Source organism: Scylla paramamosain, chromosome 40, assembly GCF_035594125.1.
Source record: "Scylla paramamosain isolate STU-SP2022 chromosome 40, ASM3559412v1, whole genome shotgun sequence".
Lineage (NCBI taxonomy): Eukaryota > Metazoa > Arthropoda > Malacostraca > Decapoda > Portunidae > Scylla > Scylla paramamosain.
Genome location: NC_087190.1, coordinates 10,689,104 through 10,715,603, shown reverse-complemented (window position 1 = coordinate 10,715,603; position 26,500 = coordinate 10,689,104). Strand labels below are relative to the sequence as shown.

At 39.9% G+C, this 26,500-nt stretch overlaps 2 protein-coding genes and 1 long non-coding RNA gene across 3 annotated transcripts in view; 2 read left to right on the top strand and 1 right to left on the bottom strand.

The window, feature by feature from the left end:
* LOC135092416 (isocitrate dehydrogenase [NAD] subunit gamma, mitochondrial-like) overlaps positions 1-23,294 on the top strand; it is a 67,012-nt gene extending 43,718 nt beyond the window's left edge. The window contains exons 6-11 of the mRNA XM_063990897.1: positions 4,208-4,398; positions 5,490-5,623; positions 7,899-8,130; positions 8,690-8,876; positions 10,841-10,922; positions 22,738-23,294. Of these exons, the coding sequence (XP_063846967.1) occupies positions 4,208-4,398; positions 5,490-5,623; positions 7,899-8,130; positions 8,690-8,876; positions 10,841-10,922; positions 22,738-22,744 (833 nt within the window). The 3' untranslated portion in view covers positions 22,745-23,294. The remainder of the gene's footprint in view (positions 1-4,207; positions 4,399-5,489; positions 5,624-7,898; positions 8,131-8,689; positions 8,877-10,840; positions 10,923-22,737) is intronic.
* LOC135092417 (uncharacterized) lies at positions 16,762-22,103 on the bottom strand. Its single transcript, XR_010262857.1, has 3 exons — positions 21,662-22,103; positions 20,450-20,766; positions 16,762-18,894 (listed from the first exon to the last, which is right to left on the bottom strand). It is a non-coding gene; the product is annotated as an uncharacterized LOC135092417 (long non-coding RNA).
* A 1,646-nt stretch (positions 23,295-24,940) lies between the features above and the next one.
* Positions 24,941-26,500, top strand: part of LOC135092415 (leucine-rich repeat protein 1-like) — a 15,984-nt gene continuing 14,424 nt past the window's right edge. The window contains exon 1 of the mRNA XM_063990896.1: positions 24,941-25,142. The gene's annotated coding sequence lies outside the window, so the exon portion shown is untranslated. The remainder of the gene's footprint in view (positions 25,143-26,500) is intronic.

Here is a 26,500-nt window from a genome sequence, read left to right as displayed (position 1 = left end):
CTCCACCACCTACAAGGTCTTGACTCAACTACCCAATTGCAAATTTTCATTGAACTGGTGGAGCAAAGTAGCAATGAGGACACCCGCAAAGTGCAAATTGCAAAGAGTAGGGTCAGCAGCGAGCTCGCAGCTCTCATACATAACCATCAAACCTTACATCATTGTCACACCTGGAATAGTATTAAACAATTGCTTCTATCACAATTCTCCCAAGAGGTTAACTTTGACAGGGCGTGGAGAGACATAGACGCACAGACATATGATTGGGTAGAATCTCCCCAAGCATTTGCCAACAAATTCACTTGCAAATATGCCACTCTAGAGACGAGCTTTCCAGGAGAGAAACTCCCTAAATGTAAGAAAATTATCAAAAGAAAGTTGTGGCAGGGCTTAACCCAAGAAGCAAAGGCTAGACTAGAAGGTTTCCTGGATGAGGATTATCCTCTTGATAAATTTATTGACAGGGTAGAACATGAGCGCCAACTGCTCGAGGCTGCCCATACTTCCCCCATTGCTAGAATTAAACCTGAACTGGAAAAATCTAATTCAAAACTCATTGGTAGCCCTGACCCAATAACTCAAAATCCCCCAGACCTAACAAATGCAACATCCAAGGAATCAAAGGAAATTTGGGAACTTAAGCAGCAGATTAAAAGTCTCACTGATCAAGTAGGAAGGTTGAGAACCTCCCCCTCTCCAACACAACCCGCTAAATATTGCTCACACTGTCGAACCCATAGTCACACGCTGAGAGAGTGCTGGAGAAAACCTGCCCGTGGATCATGCTTTGACTGTAGACAGCATGGGTGCTGGAGAGGAAATAAAAACTGCCCCGGAAAACCAAATCAGAATATATGACTCACCCAGGGATTCACATCCCCCGCTATCAATCTCATAGTTAACAAGAAAATTCTTAAAGCTGTCATTGACACTGGTAGCGGCTATACTTTAATCACAGAGGCTGCGGTAGAGAAATTAGAAGGAACTATATCACAAAGGCGAGCAGTACCTATACTACAAGGGGTAACTGGTTCACCCTTACGAATCTTGGGGATGACCTTACTAGAGATAGGAGTAGGTGAAGAGACTATACACAAACAATGGTGCCCTGTAGTCCCGAATAGCTACCTTGACGCTGACGTCTTACTCGGGACAGACATACTTTCACAAGCTCCTTTTCAATGGAATGGTAAAACAAATACAGTAAAGTGGGGTAAAACCACATACCTTGTTAATCATATCAAAAGGCAGAAAGGCAAGGTGGAACGAGTTCACGAGGTACCTATTCTTCCTACCACTCCCAGTCAAACAGAACACATCCGTCTAACTCATACCATCAAACTCGATCCCTACCGAGCTCAGTTTCTTCCTATCTCGGTGAAAGAAAACCCAGGAGAAACTTTGTTAATCCAGCCTCAGCCATGTTTAACGCCTAATCATCACCCCTTGATTGTGACAGTAGATGAGAATAAAAAGGTCCCCCTCCCATTTATTAATGATACTAAGGGCCGGAAAACAATCAAACCAGGAACCCTATTAGGCACTTTTGAAAACATCTCCTCCCCGATGATCAGAGTCATCCACCAAAAGCAAGCCACTCCTTCCCTAGAAATCCACAATGATCTGTTGCCACACAACGACCAAACAAGGTGTCAGGAATCAAAGAGTAGGTCACAAAGACTCGAGGAGTTGATAAGACAACAGAAATGGAGTAACCTTACTAGAGAGCAGAAAACAATCTTAAAAAATATCATTCTCAATCACCATGATTTATTCATAGTAGACAAAAACGAACTTGGATTAATGAAAGGGCCTCCTGCTAAAATTAATATCTCTAATCCAGAGCCTAGTCGTGGTCCTAGGTACCGATACCCCGAGGAAGCAAAAACCCTGATATCAAACATGTTAACAGATATGGAGAACAGAGATATCATTGAAAAATCTACATCTGCATGGCTCTCTCCTATAGTATTAGTCAATAAACCGGATGGAAGTAAAAGAATGTGCCTTGACTACCGACATGTCAACAAGCACCTAACTACTGATATTTACCCGCTTCCCCGCCTAGAAGAATTAGTTGAACAAGCAGCTGGCCATCAGTTCTATGCCACGCTAGATATGAGGGAGGCTTATTTTCAAATTCTATTGGAGGAAGGTAGCAGAGACCTCACAGCCTTCAGTGATGGGGTGACTCTCTATAGATTTAAAAGGCTACCTTTTGGATTAAGCTGTTCTCCAGCTATCTTTACTAGACATATGGCCTCATTGTTAGCTCCTCTCGTGAAGAAGGGTTGGATGAAAAATTACTTAGACGACCTAATCATTTGGGCTTCAGACTTCACCACACTCAGCGAAAGACTCAGTGAAACTTTCGCTTTACTTAAAGAAAACGGAGTCAAGCTTAACTTATCTAAATGCGAAATGGCAAAGACTGAAGTTACGTTTCTTGGTCATAAAATTTCACAAGAAGGTAGACAACCCGACCATAGTAGTAATAGTAGTTGTAGTAGTACACCCCAGGAACTTGGGCATAGTACAGCTGGCCACACACACCCACAGCAAGGCCCCACAGCACACACTAGTTCACCCTTGGCCCTTCACAGTGAGACTTCCCTGCCCTGCACCTGCTCCAATCCTCAAACCACAGCAGGTGCAGGGTGCTTCCTACACCTAAGCAGGTAGAAACACACCCTTCCTTCTCCTCCTGCAATGCATATAAGTAGAAAAATACAAAATCCAACACAGCTCATCCCTTAGGCAGCAGCGAGAACAGGTACAGGGACCACTCCTCCTCCTCTAACCTAACCTTTTTCTTTTTTTTTATGTAGGAAGGACACTGGCCAAGGGCAACAAAAATCTAATAAAAAAAATGCCCACTGAAATGCCAGTCCCATAAAAGGGTCAAAGCAGTGGTCAAAACCTGATCCAGCACCATCAACCTAACCTAACCAAACCTGACCCAGCACCACTAACCTAACCTAACCTGACCTGACCCAGCACCACTAACCTAACCTAACCTGACCTGACCCAACACCACTAACCTAACCTAACCTAACTTAACCTTACCCAGCACCATCAACCTAACCTAACCAAACCTGACCCAGCACCACTAACCTAACCTAACCTGACCTGACCCAACACCACTAACCTAACCTAACCTAACTTAACCTTACCCAGCACCATCAACCTAACCTAACCAAACCTGACCCAGCACCATCAACCTAACCTAACCAAATCTGACCCAGCACCACTAACCTAACCTAACCGAACCTAACCTAACTTAACCTAACCTGACTCAGCACCACTAACCTAACCTAACCTAACCTAACTGAACCTAACCTAACCTAACCCAGCACCACTAACAAAGCAAGATATAAATGCCACTAAGTAACCTAAACCTAAGCAACCCTCACTCCCCCCATCCCAGCAGCATAGAGAGCAAGTATGGGACCCCTCTTTCATTGACCTAACCTAACCTAACACATACAAAGTAGAGAAAAAAAAAAACATTTGCTTTACCTAACCTAACACTACTAACCTAAACTAACCTAACCCAGCAAAGCAAGAAAAAACAATGCTGACCTAACCTAAACTGAACCCAAGACCTCTAACCTAACCTAACCTAACTTGCCACAAGCCTAACCTAACATAAATAGAAAAAAGTCACCACAAACTTACCCTACCCTACCATACCCTAAACAAAGCAAGATAAAAACAGATCACTAACCTAACCTAACCTGCCACAAGCCTAACCTAACCTACCACATAAAAAAAAAAAAAAATACCAACCTAATCTAATCTACCCAACCCGAAGCAAAGCAAGAAAAAACTCACCACTAACCTAACCCATCACCACTAATATAACCTAACCTCACAAGTTGAACATAACCTAACCTCACAAGTTGAACATAACCTAAACTTACCCCAAACTTAACCTAACCTAACCTTACCTAACCTAACCTAACCTTATCCCAAGCTTAACTTAACCAAACCTTACCACAAGCTTAACCTAACCTTACCTAACCTAACCAAGCTTAATCTAACCTAACCTTATCCCAAGCTTAACATAACCTAAACTTACCCCAAGCTTAACCTAACCTTACCTAACCTAACCAAGCTTAATCTAACCTAACCTTATCCCAAGCTTAACTTAACCAAACCTTACCCCAAGCTTAACCTAACCTCTCTCCCCTTTCTCCCCCACCAGGCAGCATAGAGAGCAAGTATGGGGACCCCTCCTTCTCGTCACGCAACGCCACCCTGCGCACACAGCTGGACCTGTTCGCCAACGTGCTGCACTGTCGATCCCACCCAGCCGTGCCTGCCCGCTACCCCGACCTGGACATTGTGCTCATCAGAGAGAACACTGAGGGCGAGTACTCCATGCTGGAACATGAGGTACAGGTCATTAGGGATTGTTTGGGGTCATTGGGCGTGCTTTAGGGTTGTTTCAGGGTTATTTGGGGTATTTTGGAATTTTGGGGGATGTTTTATGACTTTTTATTTTATTCTATTTATTTGTTTGTTTATTTATTTATTTTTTTTCAAACTCAGGTTACATTAGGTTAAGTAATGAAATTAGGTCATATCAGGTTAATAATGCAGTTAGGTTAGGTTAGGTTAGATTACGGGTATTTTAAGGATTCAAGGGCTGTTTAGGGTTGTTTTAGGAATTTTTGAGGTGATATTTTGGGTTTTTAGGGGTTGTTTAGGATTGTCTGGGGTTGTTTGGGGTTACTGAGGGTTGTTTGGGGTTGTTTAGGATTGTTTAGGGTTGTTTGGGTTACTTAGGATTGTTTAGGATTGTTTAGGGTTGTTTGGGGTTACTTAGGGTTGTTTGGGGTTGTTTAGGGTTGTTTTAGGGTTGCTTAGGGTTGTTTGGGATTGTTTGGGGTTGTTTAGGGTTGTTGAGGATAATTTGGGATTGTTTAGGGTTGTTTAGGGTTACTTAGGGTTGTTTGGGGTTGTTTAGGGTTGTTTGGGGTTGTTTAGGATTATTTGGGGTTGTTTGGGGTTGTTTAGGATTATTTGGGGTTGTTTAGGGTTGTTTGGGGTAATAAGAGGTTTTATAATGTATTATGAATGTTTTGGGCTGTTTTTTTGGGATTGTTTACAGTTATTTTAGGCTTGTTTTGGGTTGATAAGAGGCTATTTTGATTGTTTTGGGGGTGTGTATGAGTGTTCAGGGTTGTTTGGGGGTGATTTGGGATGATTGAGTTGTTTAGGGATATTTTTGGGTTGTTTGGGATTTGTTTGGGGACTTTGGGTGTTTTTTGGGATGTTTTAGGGCTGTTTAGGAGTGTTTTAGGATGTCCAAGAGTGTTTAGGGCTGTTTAGGGATGTGTTAGGTGCTTAAGTGGGTGTTTAAGGATATTTTTTTTAGAGTGTTCTTACTAACAACAATTCTCCTGCTCCTCCTCCTCCTCCTCCTCCTCCTCCTCCTCCTCCTCCTCCTCCTCCTCCTCCTCCTCCTCCTCCTCCTCCTCCAGAACGTGCGGGGTGTGGTAGAGAGCATGAAGGTCATCACACGCCATGCCTCCGAGAGGGTTGCCCGCTATGCCTTTGAGTATGCGAAGAGGAACAGCCGCAGGAAGGTCACCGCTGTGCACAAGGCCAATATTATGTACGTGTGTGTGTGTGTGTGTGTGTGTGTGTGTGTGTGTGTGTGTGTGTGTGTGTGTGTGTGTGTTATTAATCATACTAAGTGGGCCCTAACAGACCCATGAAAGCTGAAGGCCTGCCAGGGCAGCAGTTGATTCTCCAGCGCTGCCTGTAGCAGCACAAGGTACAGTTCACCACCTCAGCTGAAAGTGTCGTCAGGCAGGCAGCAGTGCGGTGTGTGGTCAGGGGGTCATTGAGACACTCTGGGTTTGGGGCAGTCATAGCACTGTGGAAGTGTGGTGCACAGCCTCACAATTCATGGGGCATAAGTGTCAGCATGTACAGACTTCAGTTCTTCGTACAGCAAAAGTCCAGTGCACAGCAAGTGGGTGGCTGTGGGTCTGGTTGGTTAGAGTCTGCTGTGTAATACTGAGATATTTTTGATCAGTATGCTACTATTTATAGAAAAACAAAACTCACTAATAATAATAGTAATGATAATAATAATAATAATAATATTCAGTTTATTAATCTTGCAGCCTTACAGCTGAAAATCCATATGTTACATACTTGTATACCAACACACACACTACATCTTAAGGAAGTATCTTATAATTTAATACTGTGGCTGCCAGATGGCACTGGTCAACCTAGTAGACTAGGCCTGGGATGGTCAGGCCACCCCGTGTGTATTTTTCTATTCAGAGTTTGTTTCTCCCACCTAGCCTAGCAGCGGCTCACAACTCCTGACACCAGGTACCTAATCACTGCTGGGTGAACAGGGGCCACACTGCAAAGAAGTCTGCCCAAAGACTCCTGACCTGACCCAGGATTCAAACCTGGGCCCTCTTAACTGTGAGTCGGGCAAGCTAACCACTATGCTCCTGACAACGTTGTGGAGAGTACAAACCTAACCTCATCAGTTTTCTATAGGACAAGTGCAGGGCAAGATTGCTAATAAGGTTGAGGATGCACCTCTGTACTTTTTCAAGTAGCTGAATGTCCATTACACTGTAGGGGTTCCATATTGGACAAGCACGTTCAAGGTGAGGCCTTGTAAATGATTAAAAGTTGTTAATATGGTGGCCTGGCTGTGGCTGGTGAAGGTTGAAGTAAGTGACTGCAGTGGGAAGCCATGCCATGTCTTTTCCTTGATGTAGAGGGCTCATTTGCAGTCTGCTGTTCTGAAGACACCAAGATCTTTCACTTCTCAGTACAAGACACTCCTCCCATTAATCATGTGCACACTTGAAGGGTCTTTAGTGCTGTAATGCAAAACTTCACATTTCTCTGAGTTCGTCAACAACTGGAGGCCGTCACAGTAGTCACCCCTCACCCCATCACTCACCCATCACCCCTCACCCTATTCAGGGACCAGCATCTCAATGAGCTTTTTTTTTTTTTTATTAGATTTTTGTTGCCCTTGACTGGTGTCCCTCCTACATAAAACAAAAAGTCACAGGTGCCATTCAGGGTGTGTTGCATGAGGTGAGGCTCTTGAGAAACACTTCCTACCTGTGTCATCAGCAAATGATAGCAATAGGCCTGATTTATTACATATTGTTGCTAAATTGGTTTTGCATATGATAAAGATTAAGGGGCCTAGCAAGCTGCCCTGGGGAACTCTGCTTGTTGCTGAAATGTCCCAGGAGAAACTTGAAGTGTGTGTGTGTGTGTGTGTGTGTGTGTGTGTGTGTGTGTGTGTGTGTGTGTGTGTGTGTGTGTGTGTGTGTGTGTGTGTGTGTGTGTGTGTGTTTAGTTGGTATGACTTTTTTATTTATTTTTTATTTATTCTTATTTTACTTTTTACTTTTTTTTGTGTTATTTGTAATGTCTTTCTTTTTTATTTATTTATTTATTTATTTATTTATGTATTTATTTTATTTATTTATTTATTTATTTACTTTGTGTGTGTTTAGCTGGCATGTTCTTTTTTTATTTTTATTTATCTATTTGTTTATTTATTGATATATTGTGTGTTCTGTGTGTGTTTTTCTTTTTGTTATGTGTTTGTGTGTTTGTTTGTTTAGCCAGGATAATGTTTTTCTTCTTGATGTGTTTGTGTCACACCCTCACTCACCCACCCCCTCACCCACTCACTCACCCATCACCCCATCACACCCATCACTCTCCCATCACCCCTTGTCCCATCACTCACCCATCACCTTTCACCCCCTCACCCCTCATCCCATCACTCACCCATCACCCCATCACACCCCTCACCCTATCATTCACCCATCACCCATCATTCACCCATCACCTCATCACCCCATCACTCACCCCTCACCCCCCCACAGGAAGCTCTCAGACGGCCTGTTCCTGGAGACTTGCCGGCAGGTGGCCAAGGAATACCCAGAGGTGGAGTTTTCGGACATGATAGTGGACAACACCTGCATGCAGTTGGTGTCACGGCCGCACCAGTTCGACGTGATGGTGATGCCCAACCTGTACGGCGCAGTGGTGTCCAATGTCGCCTGCGGTCTGGTGGGTGGCCCCGGGCTGCTCTCTGGCAGAAACTATGGTGATCATGTGAGTGTTTTTATTTATTTATTTATTTATATATCTATTTATTTTATTTATTTATTTTTTTTTTACGGGGGTTAAAGGGGAGTTTTTTATTTATTTATTTTATTTATTTATTAATCTAATTTTTATTTTGGGTGAGTTTGTTGTGGGTGTATTTTGTAAGTGTTTTTAAGAGGAGTTATTCTGTTTGTTATTTTTCTTTTTCTCTTTTCTTTCCTTTTTTTTTGGTGAGAAACATTTTGAGATTTCATTTTTTTTTAAATTTATTTATGTATGTATTTATTTATTTATTTATTTATTTATTTATTTTTGGGGGGAATGTGTGTGTGTGTGTGTGTGTTTATGATCAGGTAATCTCTTCGTATCCCTCTCTCACCACAACACCACATCTCTCTCTTTCTTTCTCTTTCCCCTTCACCATCACCACTACACAACAAACCTAAATTTCTGTCCTTCCCTCACCACACTTCCCTTTCCCACTCCCTCACACCCTTCACCATCACCACAACACAATAGACTCCTCCCCGGTCCCTCTCACAGCTAACGTCTCTCTCTCGCTTAGTTTGCAGTGTTTGAGCCAGGCACACGCAACACAGGGACATCAGTGGCCGGCCTGAATGTGGCCAACCCTATTGCTATGCTCAATGCGGCCTGCGACATGTTGTTCCACCTCGGCCTGGCCTCCCATGCCACTCTCATCAGCGGTGCCATCAGCAAGACCATCAATGTTGACCAGATTCATACGGCTGGTATGTTTGTGAGGGCTTGTGGGGGGTGAGGGTGGGTGTAGGGTGGTGTTTGTGTGGGGGTAGGTTGAGGAGGGTTGTAGGGTGTTTGTTTGTGTGTGTGTGTGTGTGTGTGTGTGTGTGTGTGTGTGTGTTTTGTGTGTCTAATTTTTCTTGTACTTTTTTTTTTCTTATTACTTGCTTTGTTTTTTCTTCATCTCATTTTTTTTTCCTTTTGTCTTTCATCCTTCATCTCTTTCTTGTATTTTCTTTATTTTTTCCTTTTTTTTCTTTTTTCATCTCTTCCTTTTACCTTTCTTCATCTCTTCTTTATATTTTTCTTCATATTTTTCCTCTACCTTTCTTTCTTTATCTCTTCCTTGTGTCTTTCTTAATTTCTTCCTTATATTTTTTCATCTCTTCCTTGTTTCTTTCTTTCTTCATCCTTCCCTGTACCTTTATTTCTTCATCCCTTCCTTCTACCATTCTTTTTTCATCTCTCCCTTGTATCTTTGTTTCTTCCTTGTATCTTTTTTTTTCATCTTTTCTTTACACCTTGTGCTATTCTTTATCATCATCTCACAGACATTGATCAGAGAAAAGATAAACTAATACCTTTTCTTTCTCACCCAGTAACCAATATCTCCTTGACACGGTGGAATCAAAAGCTTCTCATCTCAACTCCTCTCCTCTAACTGACTGTCTTCAGCCTCTCTCTCTGCCGCAGTGTTGCATCTCTTGCTATCTTCTACTGCTATTTTCACGCTAACTGCCCCTCTGATCTTGCTAACTGCATGCCTCCCTTCCTCCCATGGCCTTGCTGCACAAGACTTTCTTCTTTCTCTCACCCCTATTCTGGCCACCTCTCAAATGCAGGAGTTAAGCAGTATTTTCAATCATTCATTCCTTTTTCTGGTAGACTCTGGAACTCCCTGCCTGCTTCTGTATTGCCACCTTCCTGTGACTTGAACTCTTTCAAGAGGGAGGTTTCAGCACACTTATCTTCTGCTATTTGATCATTCTATGTGGCATTGCTCTTGGACCTGGCATTAAGTGGGCCTTTTTTTTATTAAAATTTTTGTTGCCCTTGGCCAGTGGTTCTCTTACATGAAAAAGATAATAAAAATATCCTTTCTCTCCCAAGCTACTTATGTGTACATGAGAAGCAGTGAGTGGAATAAGGTCCCAAGTGCCACTTTTTAGAAAATGAGAAAAACACTGTCAGAGTTTGGTGACCTTCAGTGTGCTAGATCTTTTCAGCCAATAAAGATATCTTGGGTATTTTTTTATATTTTATTTTTATTTATTTTTTTCATGTACCTGAAAACATCTGCTTTTATGTTTTGGAAAAATGCTATAAGGAAAAGATTCCTGTGAGGGTTAACAAACCAACTGACACTTATTGGCTGAATTTTGATGTTTCTGGCACTCTCATTAGCTGTCTGGCGCTTGACAGTACATGTCAAGCTCTATGATTGGCCAGCAACTTTACATGTGGTGGCCTGTGGTGCTGAAGTCCTCACCACTGTGCTGGGACTCCCTCACAGGCACCTGACAATAGTGGTGTTTCTACCTGAATACACAGGGAATATTGACCTGACATCAGTGGAATACAGGAGCCTGGTGTTGGCTTCTAAGGTTCAGGTCCTGGGGAAGACAGTGCTAAGCCATAACAACTTTCTGACTTGATTATTCAGAGAAAATGGACCTAATAACCACTAAGCAGAGTCTGTGCCTTCATTTGCAGTGTGGTTGGTCAGTACCATCTACAAAATGGGATTTTCAGCCTTATTGGGGTGATTTTCTCACACGTCATTGTTGCACTAGTAGAAGAGGGACAGGGGACCACACTGGTGTATGTAACTCAAACATAGCCACCATGTTGGACCAGACCTTCTTCCACTCACCTCATGAGAAGGAAGAGAGAGAAGAATGACTTTCTCTACCCAACACTAACCCCCGCCCACCCCTCTCCTGTCCTCCCACAGACATCGGGGGGCAGGCCACGAGTCTCGACGTGGTACAGAACATCATTCATGACATCCAGGAGAAGACCAAGGCTGGGAACTGGTAAGGTACACGTAGCTCTGTCATCCCCACCACCACCACCACCACCACCACCACCTCCTGCACCTCCCCTTCTCCTCCTCCTCCTTCTCCCTGCTGCTGGTGGTGGTTCTGCTGCTGCTGCTGTTGTTGTTGTTGTTGTTGGTGCCCCTGCCTGCCGGTTCCCCCCTGTGCATTTCTCCACCCTTGCATGTAAGTAGTTGGGTTGTGGTTGTGAGAGAGAGAGAGAGAGAGAGAGAGAGAGAGAGAGAGAGAGAGAGAGAGAGAGAGAGAGAGAGAGAGAGAGAGAGAGAGCACTGTGTTTTTTGACTGATTAGAGAAGAAAGAAATTATATTTTGTGTGTTTGTGTGTGTGTGTGTGTGTGTGTGTGTGTGTGTGTGTGTGTGTGTGTAGAGGGAGAGAGAAAGAGAGGTAGGGAGAGAAATGGTGTTTTTGATTTATTAGAAAAATGTTTTGAGAGAGAGAGAGAGAGAGAGAGAGAGAGAATTTTGCATAATTTTCTTTCACATAAAATTTCTAGTCATTTTTACAATTTTTTTTTCATTTTCATCTTGTGTGTGTATGTGTCAGAGAGATAGAGAGAGTATTTTGCATAATTTTCTTTCACATAAAATTTTTAATCATTTTTACAATTTTTTTCATTTTCATCTTGTGTGTGTATCTGTCAGAGAGAGAGAGAGAGAGAGAGAGAGAGAGAGAGAGAGAGGAGAAAAGTGTGTGTGTGTTTGCATAATTTTCTCTCACATCCATACTTCTCATGTTTCCTGTATATTTACCTTCACTACTTCCCCCCTTCCCCCATCCCCCCTTTTCCACCCCCACCCCCATCCCCACCCACTAGAAAAAAAAAAAAAACACTGTAGTCCACTGTAGAGTCCTTTAATTAATACTTGAATATAGATAAGCGGTCTTTATCATCCTCTTGTCTTTTCTTTATCTAAATACTTGAAATATACACTATCTTTATTATTATTCAATCTTTCCTTCATTACTTAGATACTTAAAATGTAGACTGTCTTTATCGTCTCCTATCTTCCCTTCCTTTATCATTTTTCTATCTTTCTTTAATGTAAATACTTAAAATATAGACTTTATCATTGTTCTATCTTTCCTTCATAACTAAGATACTTTAAATGTAGACTGTCTTTATCATCCTCCTATCTTCCCTTCATTCTTCTATCTTTCTTTAATCTAAATACTTAAAATATAGATTATCCTCATCATTATTCTATTTTTCCCTCCTTACCTAGATACTTCAAATATAGAGTGTCTTTATCATCCTCCTATCTTCCCTTCATTATCTTACTTAACTATACATTGCCTGTCTTATTCTTTTTTCATATAGGTAGACTTTCCTTATCTTTCTTCTGTCTTATCTTCTTACTATAGATAGATGCTTTAATCCCTGGCTTTGTTGTATACATAGATGCTTAAAATAGTCTCTCTTTATCCCTGCTAACTTGCTTTTCTATAGATAGACTGACATAGGTTAATATACAAGCTTAGCCAAACATTGTAAATAAATAAAATAGATAGTGTTTATAGACCAACATACAAGCCAAGTAAAAATAGTAAATAGATAGATATTGTTTATAGATCAACATACAAGCCAGGCAATCATAGTAAATAAGTAGATAGTGTTTATAGACTAACATACAAGCCAGGCAAACATAGTAAATAAGTAGATAGTGTTTATTTTAATCTCTCATGTTTATAGGTTAGATCAGTTAACCCTTTCAGCAGCAGGTACTTTCAGAGCTTCACGAAATGACCTTTTATTGGTTATGAAAGCAATAAATGGAGATATAACGATAGGTTATGAGTAGCAAGAGGTCGTTTTTAATCCCCTCATTGCAACAAAATTATCTTAATACACTTTTGTAATGGTTGAGTGCAAGAGAGGTAATGTCAAAGGGTTAATAGGCAACACACACACTGCCATCAAAATACACACTGTTTATATTAGTCTGCCATGGAAAGTAAATAAAGTAATCTCTCATCCACAAGGGTTAAGTAACAGACACATCCGTAGATAAGGAAAACCAGTGGAAGATTAGTGACCACCCTAAACCCTTTGAATCTGGTGGCTGTCTAACGCTTTTATTTTAGGCAAAGATTATGCGATGTTGCAAAGCTTCACAGGTGCTGTCTTAAAACCAGTGACGTGTGTTGTGTCTAGCAAAATTATCAGTCTAGAAGTGTCTAGTTTCATACCATTTAGAGTTGCAGGGACTAATTCTTCATGTTGCAAGGAGCCGCCTGGGTTGTAAGGGTTAAACATTCTGCATTAGTTTCATGTGATGACCAGTCGCTTCCTTCTCATGCATTGTTCAAGGAAGGCAGTGACTGAGTGAGGCCTCTTAGTGTTTCTGGATTTGTATTGCCTTGTTCCCACACTGTTACCAAATGTAGTAAACTGTTGTTATATCAGACCTCGTTATATCAGATTTCACATTTGTCAGTCTTGTGGCCTACAGACCGTCTATCTGAATTATTGGACAAATGTTGGTAAATGAGGTGGCACGTCCAGCCAGCAGCGGTGATGGCAAGGGAGGGAAGGAGAGTGTAGGTGGTGGTGGTGGTGGTGGTGGTGGTGGTGGTGAGTGCACACTACACCCAGCAGGGTTGCACTGTCTGCCATAATTATGGTGTTTGTCATAATTTGGTGTTTGTCTGCCATCTGCCATACATTGTCTACCATATGCCATATTTTTTTTCATGAACTGTACTGTATTTTCATACCTATGGATAGTCAGGGCAGGAAAAGAAGTTCCTGAGTGGTGAGTCATGGGTCAGACTAGGTCAAAAATGGGGTGAGGAAAGGCTTTGAGAGCAAAAATTAAATCATTGCCATATATATGTAGATGTGTGTGTGTGTGGCCTAAGATAATAAGTACATTTTTTATCTAAATAAAATGTTTTAGTTGTTTTTCATGAGAAAGAAATTGTGGTGGATAAGGAATTTCATTAATAGCCATAATTATATCAACCCGTTTTATATTAATTTCCGTTAGTTCACTTTATGGATTTGAATTATTCACATCACCACTTTTATCGTATCTTCATCTTTATCGTCAGTGTCTTCCCCCCAATTAGTCCATTATAACAAGGGTTTACTGTAGTGGACAATATTTCAATTGGGCAACTTCCTAAGTGTTTCTGGATTTCTATTGGTGCATTCCCTCACTCTGTTACCAAATGGCAGGTAATATTTTGACTGGCCAAATTCCTGAATGTTCCTCAATTTAGATTTCCCCATTCCCTCACTCCCTCACTCTGTTACCAAATGGCAGATAATATTTTGACTGGGCAAGCTTCCTGGAGTGTTTCTTGATTTATATTACTTCATTCACTCACTGTGTTACCAAATAGAAGACAATATTTTGACTAGGTAACATTTCAGAGTGTCTTGATTTATATTGCCACGTTCTCTCACTCTGTCATGAAGTGGTGGGCAATATTCTGACTGGGTGAGGTTCTGGAATGCCTCTCTATTTCCCTTGTTTCCTTCACTGTTTTACCAAATGGAAGACAATATTCTGACTAGGTAACATTTCAAAGTGTGTCCTGATTTATATTGCAATGTTCTCTCTGTTATAAAGTGGTGGGCAATATTTTGACTGGATGAGGTTCTGGAATGCCTCTCTACTTCCCTTGCTTTGTTTCCTTCACCGTGTTACCAGACGGAAGACGATATTTAGACTAGGTAACAGTTCAGAGTATGTCTTGATTTATATTGGCAGGTTCTCTCACTTGTATGAAGTGGTGGACAATGTTTTGACTGGGTGAGGTTCTGGAATGCATCTCTGTTTCCCTTGTTTCCCTCACTGTTACCAAATGGAAGACAGTATTTTGATTGATGAAGTTCTGAATGCTTTTTGATTTATATTTCCCCATTCTTTCACTGTGTTACCAAGTGGTGGACAATATTTTGACGAAGTAGCATTTCAGTGTTTCTTGATTGATATTGCTCCATTCCCTCACTGTTACCAAGTAGCAGACAATATTTTGACTGGGCAAGGTTCATATAGTGTTTCTTGATTTGCATTGCCAAGTGGTGAACAATATTTTGAATGGGTGATGTCCTGTATGTTTCTTGACTTCTGTTGCTCCATTCTGTCACTCCTATGAAGCAGTTGTGTTTTGACTGGGCACGGTTCCGGAGTACTTTTTGACATATTGCTCCGTTCCCTCACTCTTAACTCTCATGAAGCAGTGAGTAATGTTTTGACTGAGCGAGCTTCCTGAGTACTTCTTGACTTATGTTGCTTTATTCCCTTACTCCTATGAAGCAGTTATGTTTTGACTGGGCGAGGTTCATGAATGCTTTGTGATTTATATTGCTCCATTCCCTCACTCTCATGAAGCAGTTATGTATTGACTGGGTGAGGTTCCTGAGTGCTTCTTGACTTGTATTGCTGCATTCCCTCACTCTCATGAAGCAGTTATGTATTGACTGGGTGAAGTTCCTGAGTGCTTCTTGACTTGTATTGCTGCATTCCCTCACTCTCATGAAGTAATGAATAATGTTTTGAAGGGGTGAGGTTCCTGAGTGCTTCTTGACTTGTATTGCTCCATTCCCTCACTCTCATGAAGCAGTGAACAATATTTTGAATGGGTGATATTTGGTTTGTTTCTTGATTTATATTGGTCCATTCCCTCACTCTCATGAAGCAGTGAATAATATTAAGACTGGGCGAGGCTCCTGAGTGCTTTTTGACTTGTATTGCTCTTTTCTCTCAGTATTTAGGCAATCTGTGGTTATTTGTTGTGTTTACCTGCCTTCAAGAAAAGTATCCACCTTAATACAGTGTTTATTTTTTTATTGAGTCAAGATTAATATAGACTAAATTTATTGGCTGTTTCTATAATTTCAAAGTTTTCCTTGGTATATTATTTTTTTTTCAGTGTGTCAGATTGAATAGTATTAGATTTTCCTAATGCTTGATTTAGAGAAGAGTGGCCTTGATATAGAGATGCTTCATCACAGCCTGCCTTCGTCCCCGCCATCCTGCCTACACTATAGAGATTAGATACATTAACATAGATTGGATTGGATTCTGAATTTATGTTTTTGTGGCTTAAAAACATTTCTCCTTAGTTTATTCATTGTTTGTTCATTTATTTATTTATTTGTTGCTGTTAGAATTATTAATCTTCTTTAGTGCATTTTATTGTGTTTTTGTGGCTTTTAAGAAAATCACTTACTTTATTCATTATTTATTTATTTTTTGATGAGTCAGAATTAATAATCTTTAATGCATTTTATTGTTTTAATGGATTCAAAATAAATCCTACATTTATTTATTATTATCATTATTTTTAGTGAGTCAAAATTAGTAATCTTTAATTCATTTGATTGTTTTTAGTGGCTTAAAAATTCCAAAGTTTATTATTATTATTATTATTATTATTATTATTAATTATTATTATTATTATCATTATTATTATTTTGTTTTTAGTGAGTCAAAATTAATAATCTTTAATGCTTTTTATTGTTTTTAGTAGCTTAAAAATCCTGACCTTATTTATTATTCTTATTATTTTGTTTTTAGTGAGTCAAAATTAATAATCTCATTCATTTCATTATGTTTTCATGGCTTCAAAATTACCCTTCCCATCACATACACATTTTCAGTGACTCAAAATGAATAACCTTTTTTCAGTGCATTTTATTACAGAATGTACAAAAATAGTATTGCACTGTTATCTTGGTAGTACATAGCAGTAACACAGTACAAGGTGAACATTACAGTAATGCATCATAATACAATGCTGCTAATGGATGGAAATGTTTGGTAGTTGGTGTTGCCTGTTTAACAATAGCTGGGTGAATTACTGGTGTGTGTGTATGTGTGTGTGTGTGTGTGTGTGTGTGTGTGTGTGTGTGTGTGTGTGTGTGTGTGTGTGTGTGTGTGTGTGTGTGTGTGTGGACGGATGAGATGTTAAAAGTAAATAATTAATAGGAATGAAAAGGTGAAAATAGACAAAGATAAACAAAAGAACAAATGAAGTCAGCTTAAAAAAGATAAACTTGTAGTAAAGTAAAAAAAAATGTGTGTGTGTGTGTGTGTATGGTGTGTGTGCGTGTGTGTGTGTGTGTGTGTGTGTGTGTGTGTGTTTAGATTAGGTTAGTTTACATTTCATTAGGTTAAGTTGACGATAACCTAACTTAACCTATCCTTAAATTAAACTGATCTAGGCAAGAAAGTGTGTGTGTGCGTGTGTATTTACCTAGTTGTGGTTTACGGGAGGGGAGTAATCTCATAGTGTCCCGTCTCTATATCTATCCAGTTTGGTCTTAAAAGCACGGACAGTTACGGCATTGACAGCGTTTTCACTGAGTTCATTCCGTTTGTTCACACTTCTGTGAGGAAAACTCTACTTCTTGATGTCTCTTCTACAGTTCACTTCCTTCAGCTTCTTACTGTGTCCCCTTGTACTCTGTATGTCTAAAGTTATAAAACATTCTTTGTCCACATTTTCCATACCATTTATCATTCTATAGATGTTTATTAAATCCTCTCTCTCTCCTATTTTCAAGGGTAGGAATTTCCAACATTCTTAATCTCTCTTCATAAATCGACTTACTCAACTCTGGAACCATCTTAGTGACTGCTCTTTGTACTCTTTCTAATTTTATAATATTCCTCTTTATAAGAGGAGACCACACCACTACTGCTTATTCCAATCTTGGTCTTATCATGGAAATCAACAACTTTTTAACAACTGTGTGTGTGTGTGTGTGTGTGTGTGTGTGTGTGTGTACAAAATTAACACTACATACTATACACACACATATACAAATGCACATACTTTGGCAGAATTACAAAAAAAAAAAATAATAATAATAATTAGGTAATTATACTTAACAGAACCACAATTATTCATTACAGAAGGAGTATTATACAGGATTATTCACCTCTAATTACCTGGACCATTCAAACGATCTCGCTACCTTAACTGTCACTCGTTAACCTTAATCACCCATACCTGTCTGTGTATTTCCATTATTTACTCATTTATATCTTCTCTCATCCATTCTTTCTTTTGTCTTTCTTTTTTCTTTGTTTATTTTTTTTCCTCTTAATTACCTATCACTCTACCTTAATTAACCACCTGTTGCCTTGTTACCTGGTCATTACTACCTCATTAATTATGTGGCATCATCATCATCATCATCACCACAATCATTATTCCCATCATCATCATCATCATCATTACCATCATCATTGTCATCACCATCATTATTCCCATCATTTTTATCACCATCACCATCATCATCATCATCATCATCACCATCATCATCATCATCATCATCATCATCATCATCATCATTTATCACCTCATTAGGTCATCTTGAATGATAATAGGATGTGACATTATGAAGAAATTATCACCACCATTGTCGTTGTGTCTCACCATCATTGTTTTATCTCTTAATTGCCTCATCTCATCTTCACTACCTCACAAGTAATGGCATGTTGAGACAGACAGTGAGATGGGGAACCAAAAGACAGGGATAACAAGATGAAAAAATATGAATGGAAAAAAAAGGGGAGGTGAAAAGTATAAAAACAAACAATAGGAGAGAGAGAGAGAGAGAGAGAGAGAGAGAGAGAGAGAGAGAGAGAGAGAGAGAGAGAGAGAGAGAGAGAGAGAGAGGATGGTTAGCAAAAATCTGAAAATAAAGAAAAATAAATAGTAGAACAAAATTGAAGAATAGAACACACACACACACACACACACACACTCAAGTCACAGCATACTCGGTCCATCCTTCCTGCAGCATCTCGTAGTCACTGGGGAGGGAGGGAGAGGTCGGGTGGGGGCCATGTGGGGGGAGGGGGTGTAGGGAGGGCCACCCATCCCACCTAGCAGGCTCAGCTCCCCCCGCTGGGTCCTCAGGCACCACCACCTGCCACCACACATCCCCCCCAACCCCTGCTGCTGCCCCCCTCTGCCTCCCCACAGCTGGAATGAAGGAGGGGGTGTTAGTGTTAGTGGTGATGGTGGTGGTGGAGGGGTATTAGTTGTAGTTATAGGAGGAGGAGGAGGAAGCGGGAAGGGATTAGTAGTAGGAGGAGAAGGAGAAAGATTATATTAGTAGTAGAAGTAGCAGTAGCAGGAGGAAGAGGAGTAAAGTAGCAGTAGTAGTAGTAGTAGTAGTAGTAGTAGTAGTAGGAGTAATATTATTATTATTACTATTGTTATTTATTTATTATTTTTCATGTAAGAGAGCCACTGGCCAAGGGCAACAAAAAATTGGATAAAAAAAGCCAGGTCCCAAAGCAACGCCACATAGAATGATCAAATAGCTGAAGATGAGTGTGTTGAAACCTCCCTCTTGAAAGAGTTCAAGTCACAGGAAGGTGGAAATACAGAAGCAGGCAGGGAGTTCCAGAGTCTGCCAGAGAAAGGGATGAATGATTGAGAGGTGGACTGAATAGGGGTGAGAGAAAGAAGAAAGTCTTGTGCAGCAAGGCCACAGGAGGAAGGGAGGCATACAGTTAGCAAGATCAGAAGAGCAGTTAGCATGAAAATAGCAGTAGAAGACAGCAAGAGATTGCAACATTGTAGTGATGAGAGACAAGCTGAAGACAGTCAGTTAGAGGAGAGGAGTTGATGAGACGAAAAGTTTTTGATTCCACCCTGTCTAGAAGAGCGGTATGAGTGGAACCCCCCCAGACATGTGAAGCATACTCCACACATGGACAGATAAGGCCCTAGTATAGAGTTAGTAGCTGGGAGGGTGAGAAAAACTGGTGGAGACATCTCAGAACGCCTAACTTCATTGAAGCTGTTTTAGCTTCAATGAGATGTGAAGTTTCCAGTTTAGATTTTAAGTGAAGGACAGACCGAGGATGTTCAGTGTAGAAGAGGGGGACAGTTGAATGTCATTGAAGAAGAGATAGTTGTCTGGAAGGTTGTGTCGAGTTGATAGATGGAGGAATTGAATTTTTGAGACATTGAACAATACCAAGTTTACTCTGCCCCAATCAGAAATTTTAGAAAGATCAGAAGTCTGGCGTTCTGTGGCTTCCCTGTGTGAACTGTTTACTTCTATGAAAAGATGTGGAAAAGTGCAGGGTGGTATCATCAGTGTAGGAGTGGATAGGACAAGAAGTTTGGTTTAGAAGGTCATTGATGAATATTAAGAAGAGAGTGGGTGACAGGAAAGGTATTCGTAGTAGTAGTAGTAGTAGTAGTAGTAGTAGTAGTAGTAGTAGTAGTAGTAGTAGTAGGATCAGCAGTAGGAGGAGAAAGAGTAAAGTAGTAATAGGAGTAATAGCTATTGTTATTACTATTATTTATTTTATTATTATTATTATTATTATTATTATTATTATTATTATTATTATTATTATTTTATTATTATTATTATTATTATTATCATCACTACAACTACTACTACTACTACTACTTTTAATTATATGGGGTATTTAAATTTATTCTCTCTCTCTCTCTCTCTCTCTCTCTCTCTCTCTCTCTCTCTCTCTCTCTCTCTCTCTCTCTCTCTCTCTCTCACCTGGGGAAGAAGAAAACACCACACTCTCTTCCTCAACCTCCCAATCTTCTCCTCCATCCTCCTCCTCCTCCTCCTGCTCCTCTTCCTCCTCCTCCTGCTGCTCTTCCCCACTCTCACTCTCCACAAAATTCCCCTTTCCTCTCATTCCCCATTCCTCTCTGGGTGGGGAGGCTGCAGGGTGATGGGTGAAGCCAGTCCCTTGAGTGAGACAGAGCAGGTGGAGGAGGAGTAGGAGGAGGGAGAGGGGGAGTGAGGGAAGCAGGGTGGTGGTGGTGATGGGTAGTGGAGATGGTGGTGGTGGTCGTCCCATTGTCAGCCTGAAACAAAAAAAAAAAAAAAATGTTTTTTATTAGGTTATGAATGTTTTTGTATTATTATTATCATTATTATTATTATTATTATTATTATTATGAGTACTTTTAAGTGGTTCTAGTGCAGTTTTTTTGGGTTTTCAAGGGTGTTTTCATGGTTCTAAGAGTTTGACTGGGTGTAGTGGAGGTTGGTGGGGTTGCCAAAGGTGTTCTCATTATTCTTATGGGTTAACAGGCTCTAAAAGAAGTTATTGCAATCTTTCGTTTTTTTTTTTATTATTATTATTATTATTATTTTATTGGTTTATCAAACTCTGATGGATTTTTTCAAGTGATTTCATGGTTCTAATAGTTTGATAAATTTGTGAATTTCGAGTGTTTTCATGGTTCTAATGGTTCAACAGACTGTTGTGGAAGTTATTGTTGGGGGTTTTCAAGGATGTTTTCGTGATTTAAATGGTTTAACAGATTAGTGGAAATTATTTAGTTTCAAAGGAGTGTTCATGATTTTATGATGGTTTACCAAGGTTTCTATACTTTTATAAGAAGCTGTAGTGGAAGTTATTGGAGTTTTCAAAGGTATTTTTCGTGATTCTGAGTTTAATGGGTTTTAGTTGAAGTTACAAAGTTTCCTCGTGACTAACGATCTATAAACGAAGATTAATTAACTGAAAGAAAAATATAATAAAAAAAGACCTATTTATTCATGCGTATCTTTCTTAAGAGTTTGAAAGACGTATTACCTATCCCATCTCTTCAGTAATGCAACTTTTAAATTCTCCCAAAATTCTGAGAAAATGGAATAACTCGGAGAAAAAAAAAACATACGAGAGAGAGAGAGAGAGAGAGAGAGAGAGAGAGAGAGAGAGAGAGAGAGATAATCAAAACAACAAAAACTTACTTATTGAGACGTGGAATTCAAATCTGTTATCACGAGCCATCAGTCACACAGCCTTCATTCCCATTCATGTATTCCCGTGTATCATTTTTCCTTGTTTACTTCTCGCCCGCGTGCAAAGCGACCAACCCACACAGCGGTAGTGAAGGAACTGAAGAAGGAGAGAGAAGAGAGGAGAGGGTAGGAGGCAAGGAGAAGAGGGGTAGGAGGGAAGGAGGAGAGAGGGGAAGAGAAGCGTGGGTGTGGTGTGTACGTTTGTCTGTGTGTGCGTGTGTGTACGTTTGTCCATAACTCGTGTGTGTATGTGTGTGTGTGTTGCCATTTCTGTCTCTAGCTGTTTCTCCTCCTCTTCCTTCTACTGAACTCAATTTATCTTTATTCTTTCTATATTCCCTTTTGTTTATCTTTATCTATTCCTTCTTTCTCCATTTCTTTCCCCCATTCATTCCAGTCTTCCTCTAAACTTATTCATAACAAACTCTTTTCTTCTTCATTTCCATCGTCTTCTAGCAAACAAATCACCTTAGAAAATAGAAAAAGACTCCCCCACACCCTTAACAATAACCCACACCTTCATCATTTTCCCATGGCCGCAAAATAAAGGAGAAAAATAATAAACAAAGAAACATTTGGTAAGGAAGTCTTCAAGTACCACCACCATCACCACCACCACCGCCGCGTCTTTGTTTGCATCGGGAGCTTGAAAATTTATACTCAAACTCAATTCACGCGTTTATTTCAGTGTTCCCTTATTGTTCATCGTTACTCATGGGTGAGGGGATGAGTGATTGATGCTGCGGTTGTGGTTGGGTAATGTGGGGTAAGGAATTAGATGAGAAATTGATGATGAAGTTGAGAAGAGGGTGGATGTTTTGGCGAGATGAAAGGAGGATGTGAGAATGAGTTGCCGAGTGTGACTTTAGAGAGAGAGAGAGAGAGAGAGAGAGAGAATATCATGTGTTTTGTCACGCCGTCTTGTCATCATCACTACTACTACTACTACTACTACTACTACTACTACTACTACTACTACTACTACTACTACTACTACTACTACTAACATATCCTCTTCTCTTCAGGATTTGAAACCACCGCCTAACAAGAAGGAACTAATGGAGACAAGACGAGACGAGTTATTATTAAGAGAAAAAGAAAGAGGTCAGTGATAGGCAGAAAAGAGATTAAATTAAATTCATGTACCGTACGTTTTTAGATAACTGTACTAATAGTGGAAGTGTACGATAATTAGAACATTTTATAGTCAGCGGTTAAAGAAAATGGAAGGTTGTACAGAGGAATAAAGATAATTTATTATTATTATTATTATTATTATTATTATTATTATTGTTATTATTATTATTATTATTATTATTGTTTTTTTTATTTTTATTATTATTATCATTATTATTATTATTATTATTATTATTATTATTATTATTATTATTATTATTATTATTATTATTATTATTATTGCTATCACAGTACATCTTTCTTACCTATACCGAGTTATTGTACATAGAAGGAAGGAATTAGTAGTACTAGTAGTATATTGTAATGTACAGTGTTCTTGTAAATAGCTATGATAGACGAGTGTTTTGTTTGTTATTATGTTACTATTATAATGATGCGGTGGTGATTTGGTCTTTTATTAACACGAAAGTCTGGTTGTAGTGATGATAGTAGTAGTAGTAGCAGCAGCAGCAGCAGCAGCAGCAGCAGCGTAAACAGTACAGGTTGTAATAGTGACAACAATAACATTCAAGGTCCGGACCTGTAAAAAAAAGATTAATAATAATGAAAATATATAACATTTTTTGTGATTATAAAACTTCAAAATCACAGAATGTCAAATCATGAAAAGTAGAACAATATGGATATAGCTAGGAAGTATATTTCAATCAACATTTTTTCACCGTGTTTTTAAAACGGTGGGAAAAAAAAAAAAATAGTGGAAGTGTCAGGCTATTTGATTCTTCACAACTACTACCATCAGCTGAATGGGGTCGTTGTGAAGGCTGTAATTAGCGGAAGGCTGAAGCAAAATGGATGAGAGAATCCAGTGTTAGCAAGATCAGTGAACGAGGAGCAAACAGAATGGTGGTGCTGCTGCAGGGACACTATTTGTATCCTCTTGTCTTTTAGTTAATAGCACTTCTTTGTAATGGTATTAAGTTCAAGTAAGTTGTTGTTTCTCTTCATTACTATTCTCTTCTCTTTTCTTCCGAATCGGTATAAGATTTGTTTAGTTCCTTCAGTGTTTTCTTCCTCACGAAATGAGAGTGAAGCTTTTTAAATTTACGTTCCTTGGAGGAGTGTAGATCAAGAGGGGACCTGATGGAGGTCTTTATACGGTGCAGAGGACACAACAAGGGTGACACAGTGCTGAGTCATAGTGCTGAGTTATAAGGAAGCTTTAAAAGAAGATTAGACAAATTTATGGACGGGAATGACAGAAAGAACATATTTTATACTAATGGCTTCTTGCACCAACATTTATCTTATTATATTCTGGTGTTCTTTTCTCAAACAATAGTATTAGTAAAAAGGACCCTTTCACAGGGGGGTTGTGGTCGCGCAACTCAGCAACGCATGGCAAACGCTGATGCACGCGGAGGAAACGCGCAACCACAGGCCGCATCAGCGAGTCGCCCGTGTGAAAAATCTCACTGCCTACTGAAAAGTGCTGCTGCAGGCAACCTTTCCTTTGAATGGTATATTATTCTTGTGTCATGCAATGTGTATGGGAACTAACAGTGAATATGATCAATTAAAAGGACATATCTGCATGATTTTTTTTTTTTTTTTTCTGGGTACTAGAATCCATGTCCTCGAAACCTACGGCACAGTTCACCCCACACCTTTCCTCTTGGTAGTTTGTTGCTGTACTAATTGCATCTAGCATCCCAGATCGCTGGCCACTCTCCAACTTTAATATTTCTCTCAGCATCCAATGCCATGACCTCCGTACAGGATAGGGGTTTTGTTGAGCAACTGATGGCCTGTCACTGGAATAAAAAAAAAAAAAAAAAAAAAAAAAAAAAAAAAAAATATATATATATATATATATATATATATATATATATATATATATATATATATATATATATATATATATATATATATATATATATATATATATATATATATATAAAATAAATAAATAAATATCCCACGTTTGAGTGGCACAAGTTGCCTGTCGCCTCGATCGGTCCTGAGGACAAGCGACTCGGCAGCGCTGCCGAGTCGCGCGACCAAAAGACCAAAACGACGTGTGAGCGGCCGTTGCGGCGACTGGCGTGTCACGGGACCAAGATCAAGATACGTTTGGCGGCAAAAGATGGAGGTGTTATCATTCCCTTCCATCCCTTCCTTGTTTACATTACCCTGACCGCACCCTGCATCCCTCCCTTTCCTCCCCGGACCCCCTGCATCTCACCCCCGCACCCTGGGGACTCACGCGACTCGCCTGGGGGCTCAAATATAGGTAAGGTAATGGGGAAGTGGTGTAGCGAGGGTGTGATGACGGGTGGTGGGGTACCGTGTCGTTACTGGTGGTGTGCTTGTTTGTGCTGCTTGGCTTTGGTGTTTGTAGTCGTGGTGGTGTTGTGGCAGTTAATTTTTTTTTTTTTTTTCAGGTGTTGGTGTTAATTGGGGTTGTGATGTGGGCGTTACCGTGGTGTTACTGGTGTTTTGTTTGTGTTGCTGGTGTTAGTTTGTGTGCGTGGTGTTGTGTTGATTAACGTTTATCTCTTTTTTCCATACGAAACTAATATTTTCTGTTCTTTGGCTTGTTTTGAATAATCTGCTTTTTTTTTTTTCCCGCAAATCATGTTTTTATTTTTTACTCCCCCACCCCCATCAGAAAATAATGTTTTGCGGCAAAGACAAAAGGCAGATTAATTCAAAACAGACTGAACTCTTCCTGAAGAAAATAGTTGCATCCTCACAGATAAGTAACACAGCAGCAACACTCACAGGCAGTGTTACCCCATGCCCCATGCCACATGCAAGCAGGCTGCTGCGTGCATGTGGCTGCCAGCCAGCTGTCACGCACCACCACCTAACCAATCTAGCCAAATTAAACTAACACCCAAACCAAACCAACTTAACCAAACTAATTTAACTTAACTAAACTAATCTAACCTAACTAAACTAATCTAACCTAACCTTACCTAAGTGGCAAGGCTAAGAAATGAATACGAAGTCGTTATCTTATTAGTCTTCGTAAAAGGTGGTGAAGCACTGGAGATAATTCTGTATTTTTAATTGACCAGCGGCTGCACTCTCAAACAATAGAACCAATCACCATGACTAATTTCGCACTTGTGCAAAAAATGTGACACGCACATACGAACAAACACACCTTCACCAGGGAAGAACAGTACCTTCCTATCCATGACATGCGTGGGTGTGTCACTTCCCAGCATTGTCACGGCAGTGGGTGAGATTGCTTCCCCCATAAAACTGATAAATCTTTAAGAATCACAGTCAGCATTATGAATAGTTTGTGATGAGTATATGGGGTTCAAATTACTGAGAATGGTAAGAAAAGCCATGTAGAGACTGGTGCGAGAGTGAAAGAATACTGCTTTGTTTGTGTTTGTGTGTTTTGTTGGTGTGTTGCTTGTACTCCGGATATTGTGTTGATTGTTTGAGTGTTGTGTTTGTTTTGCTTGGGTTTTGTGTTTGTATTGCTTGGGTTTTGTTTGTGTTGCTTGGGTTTTGTTTATGTTTGTGTTGCTTGGGTTTTGTTTGTGTTTGTGTTGCTTGGGTTTTGTTTGTGTTGCTTGGGTTTTGTTTATGTTTGTGTTGCTTGGGTTTTGTTTGTGTTGCTTGGGTTTT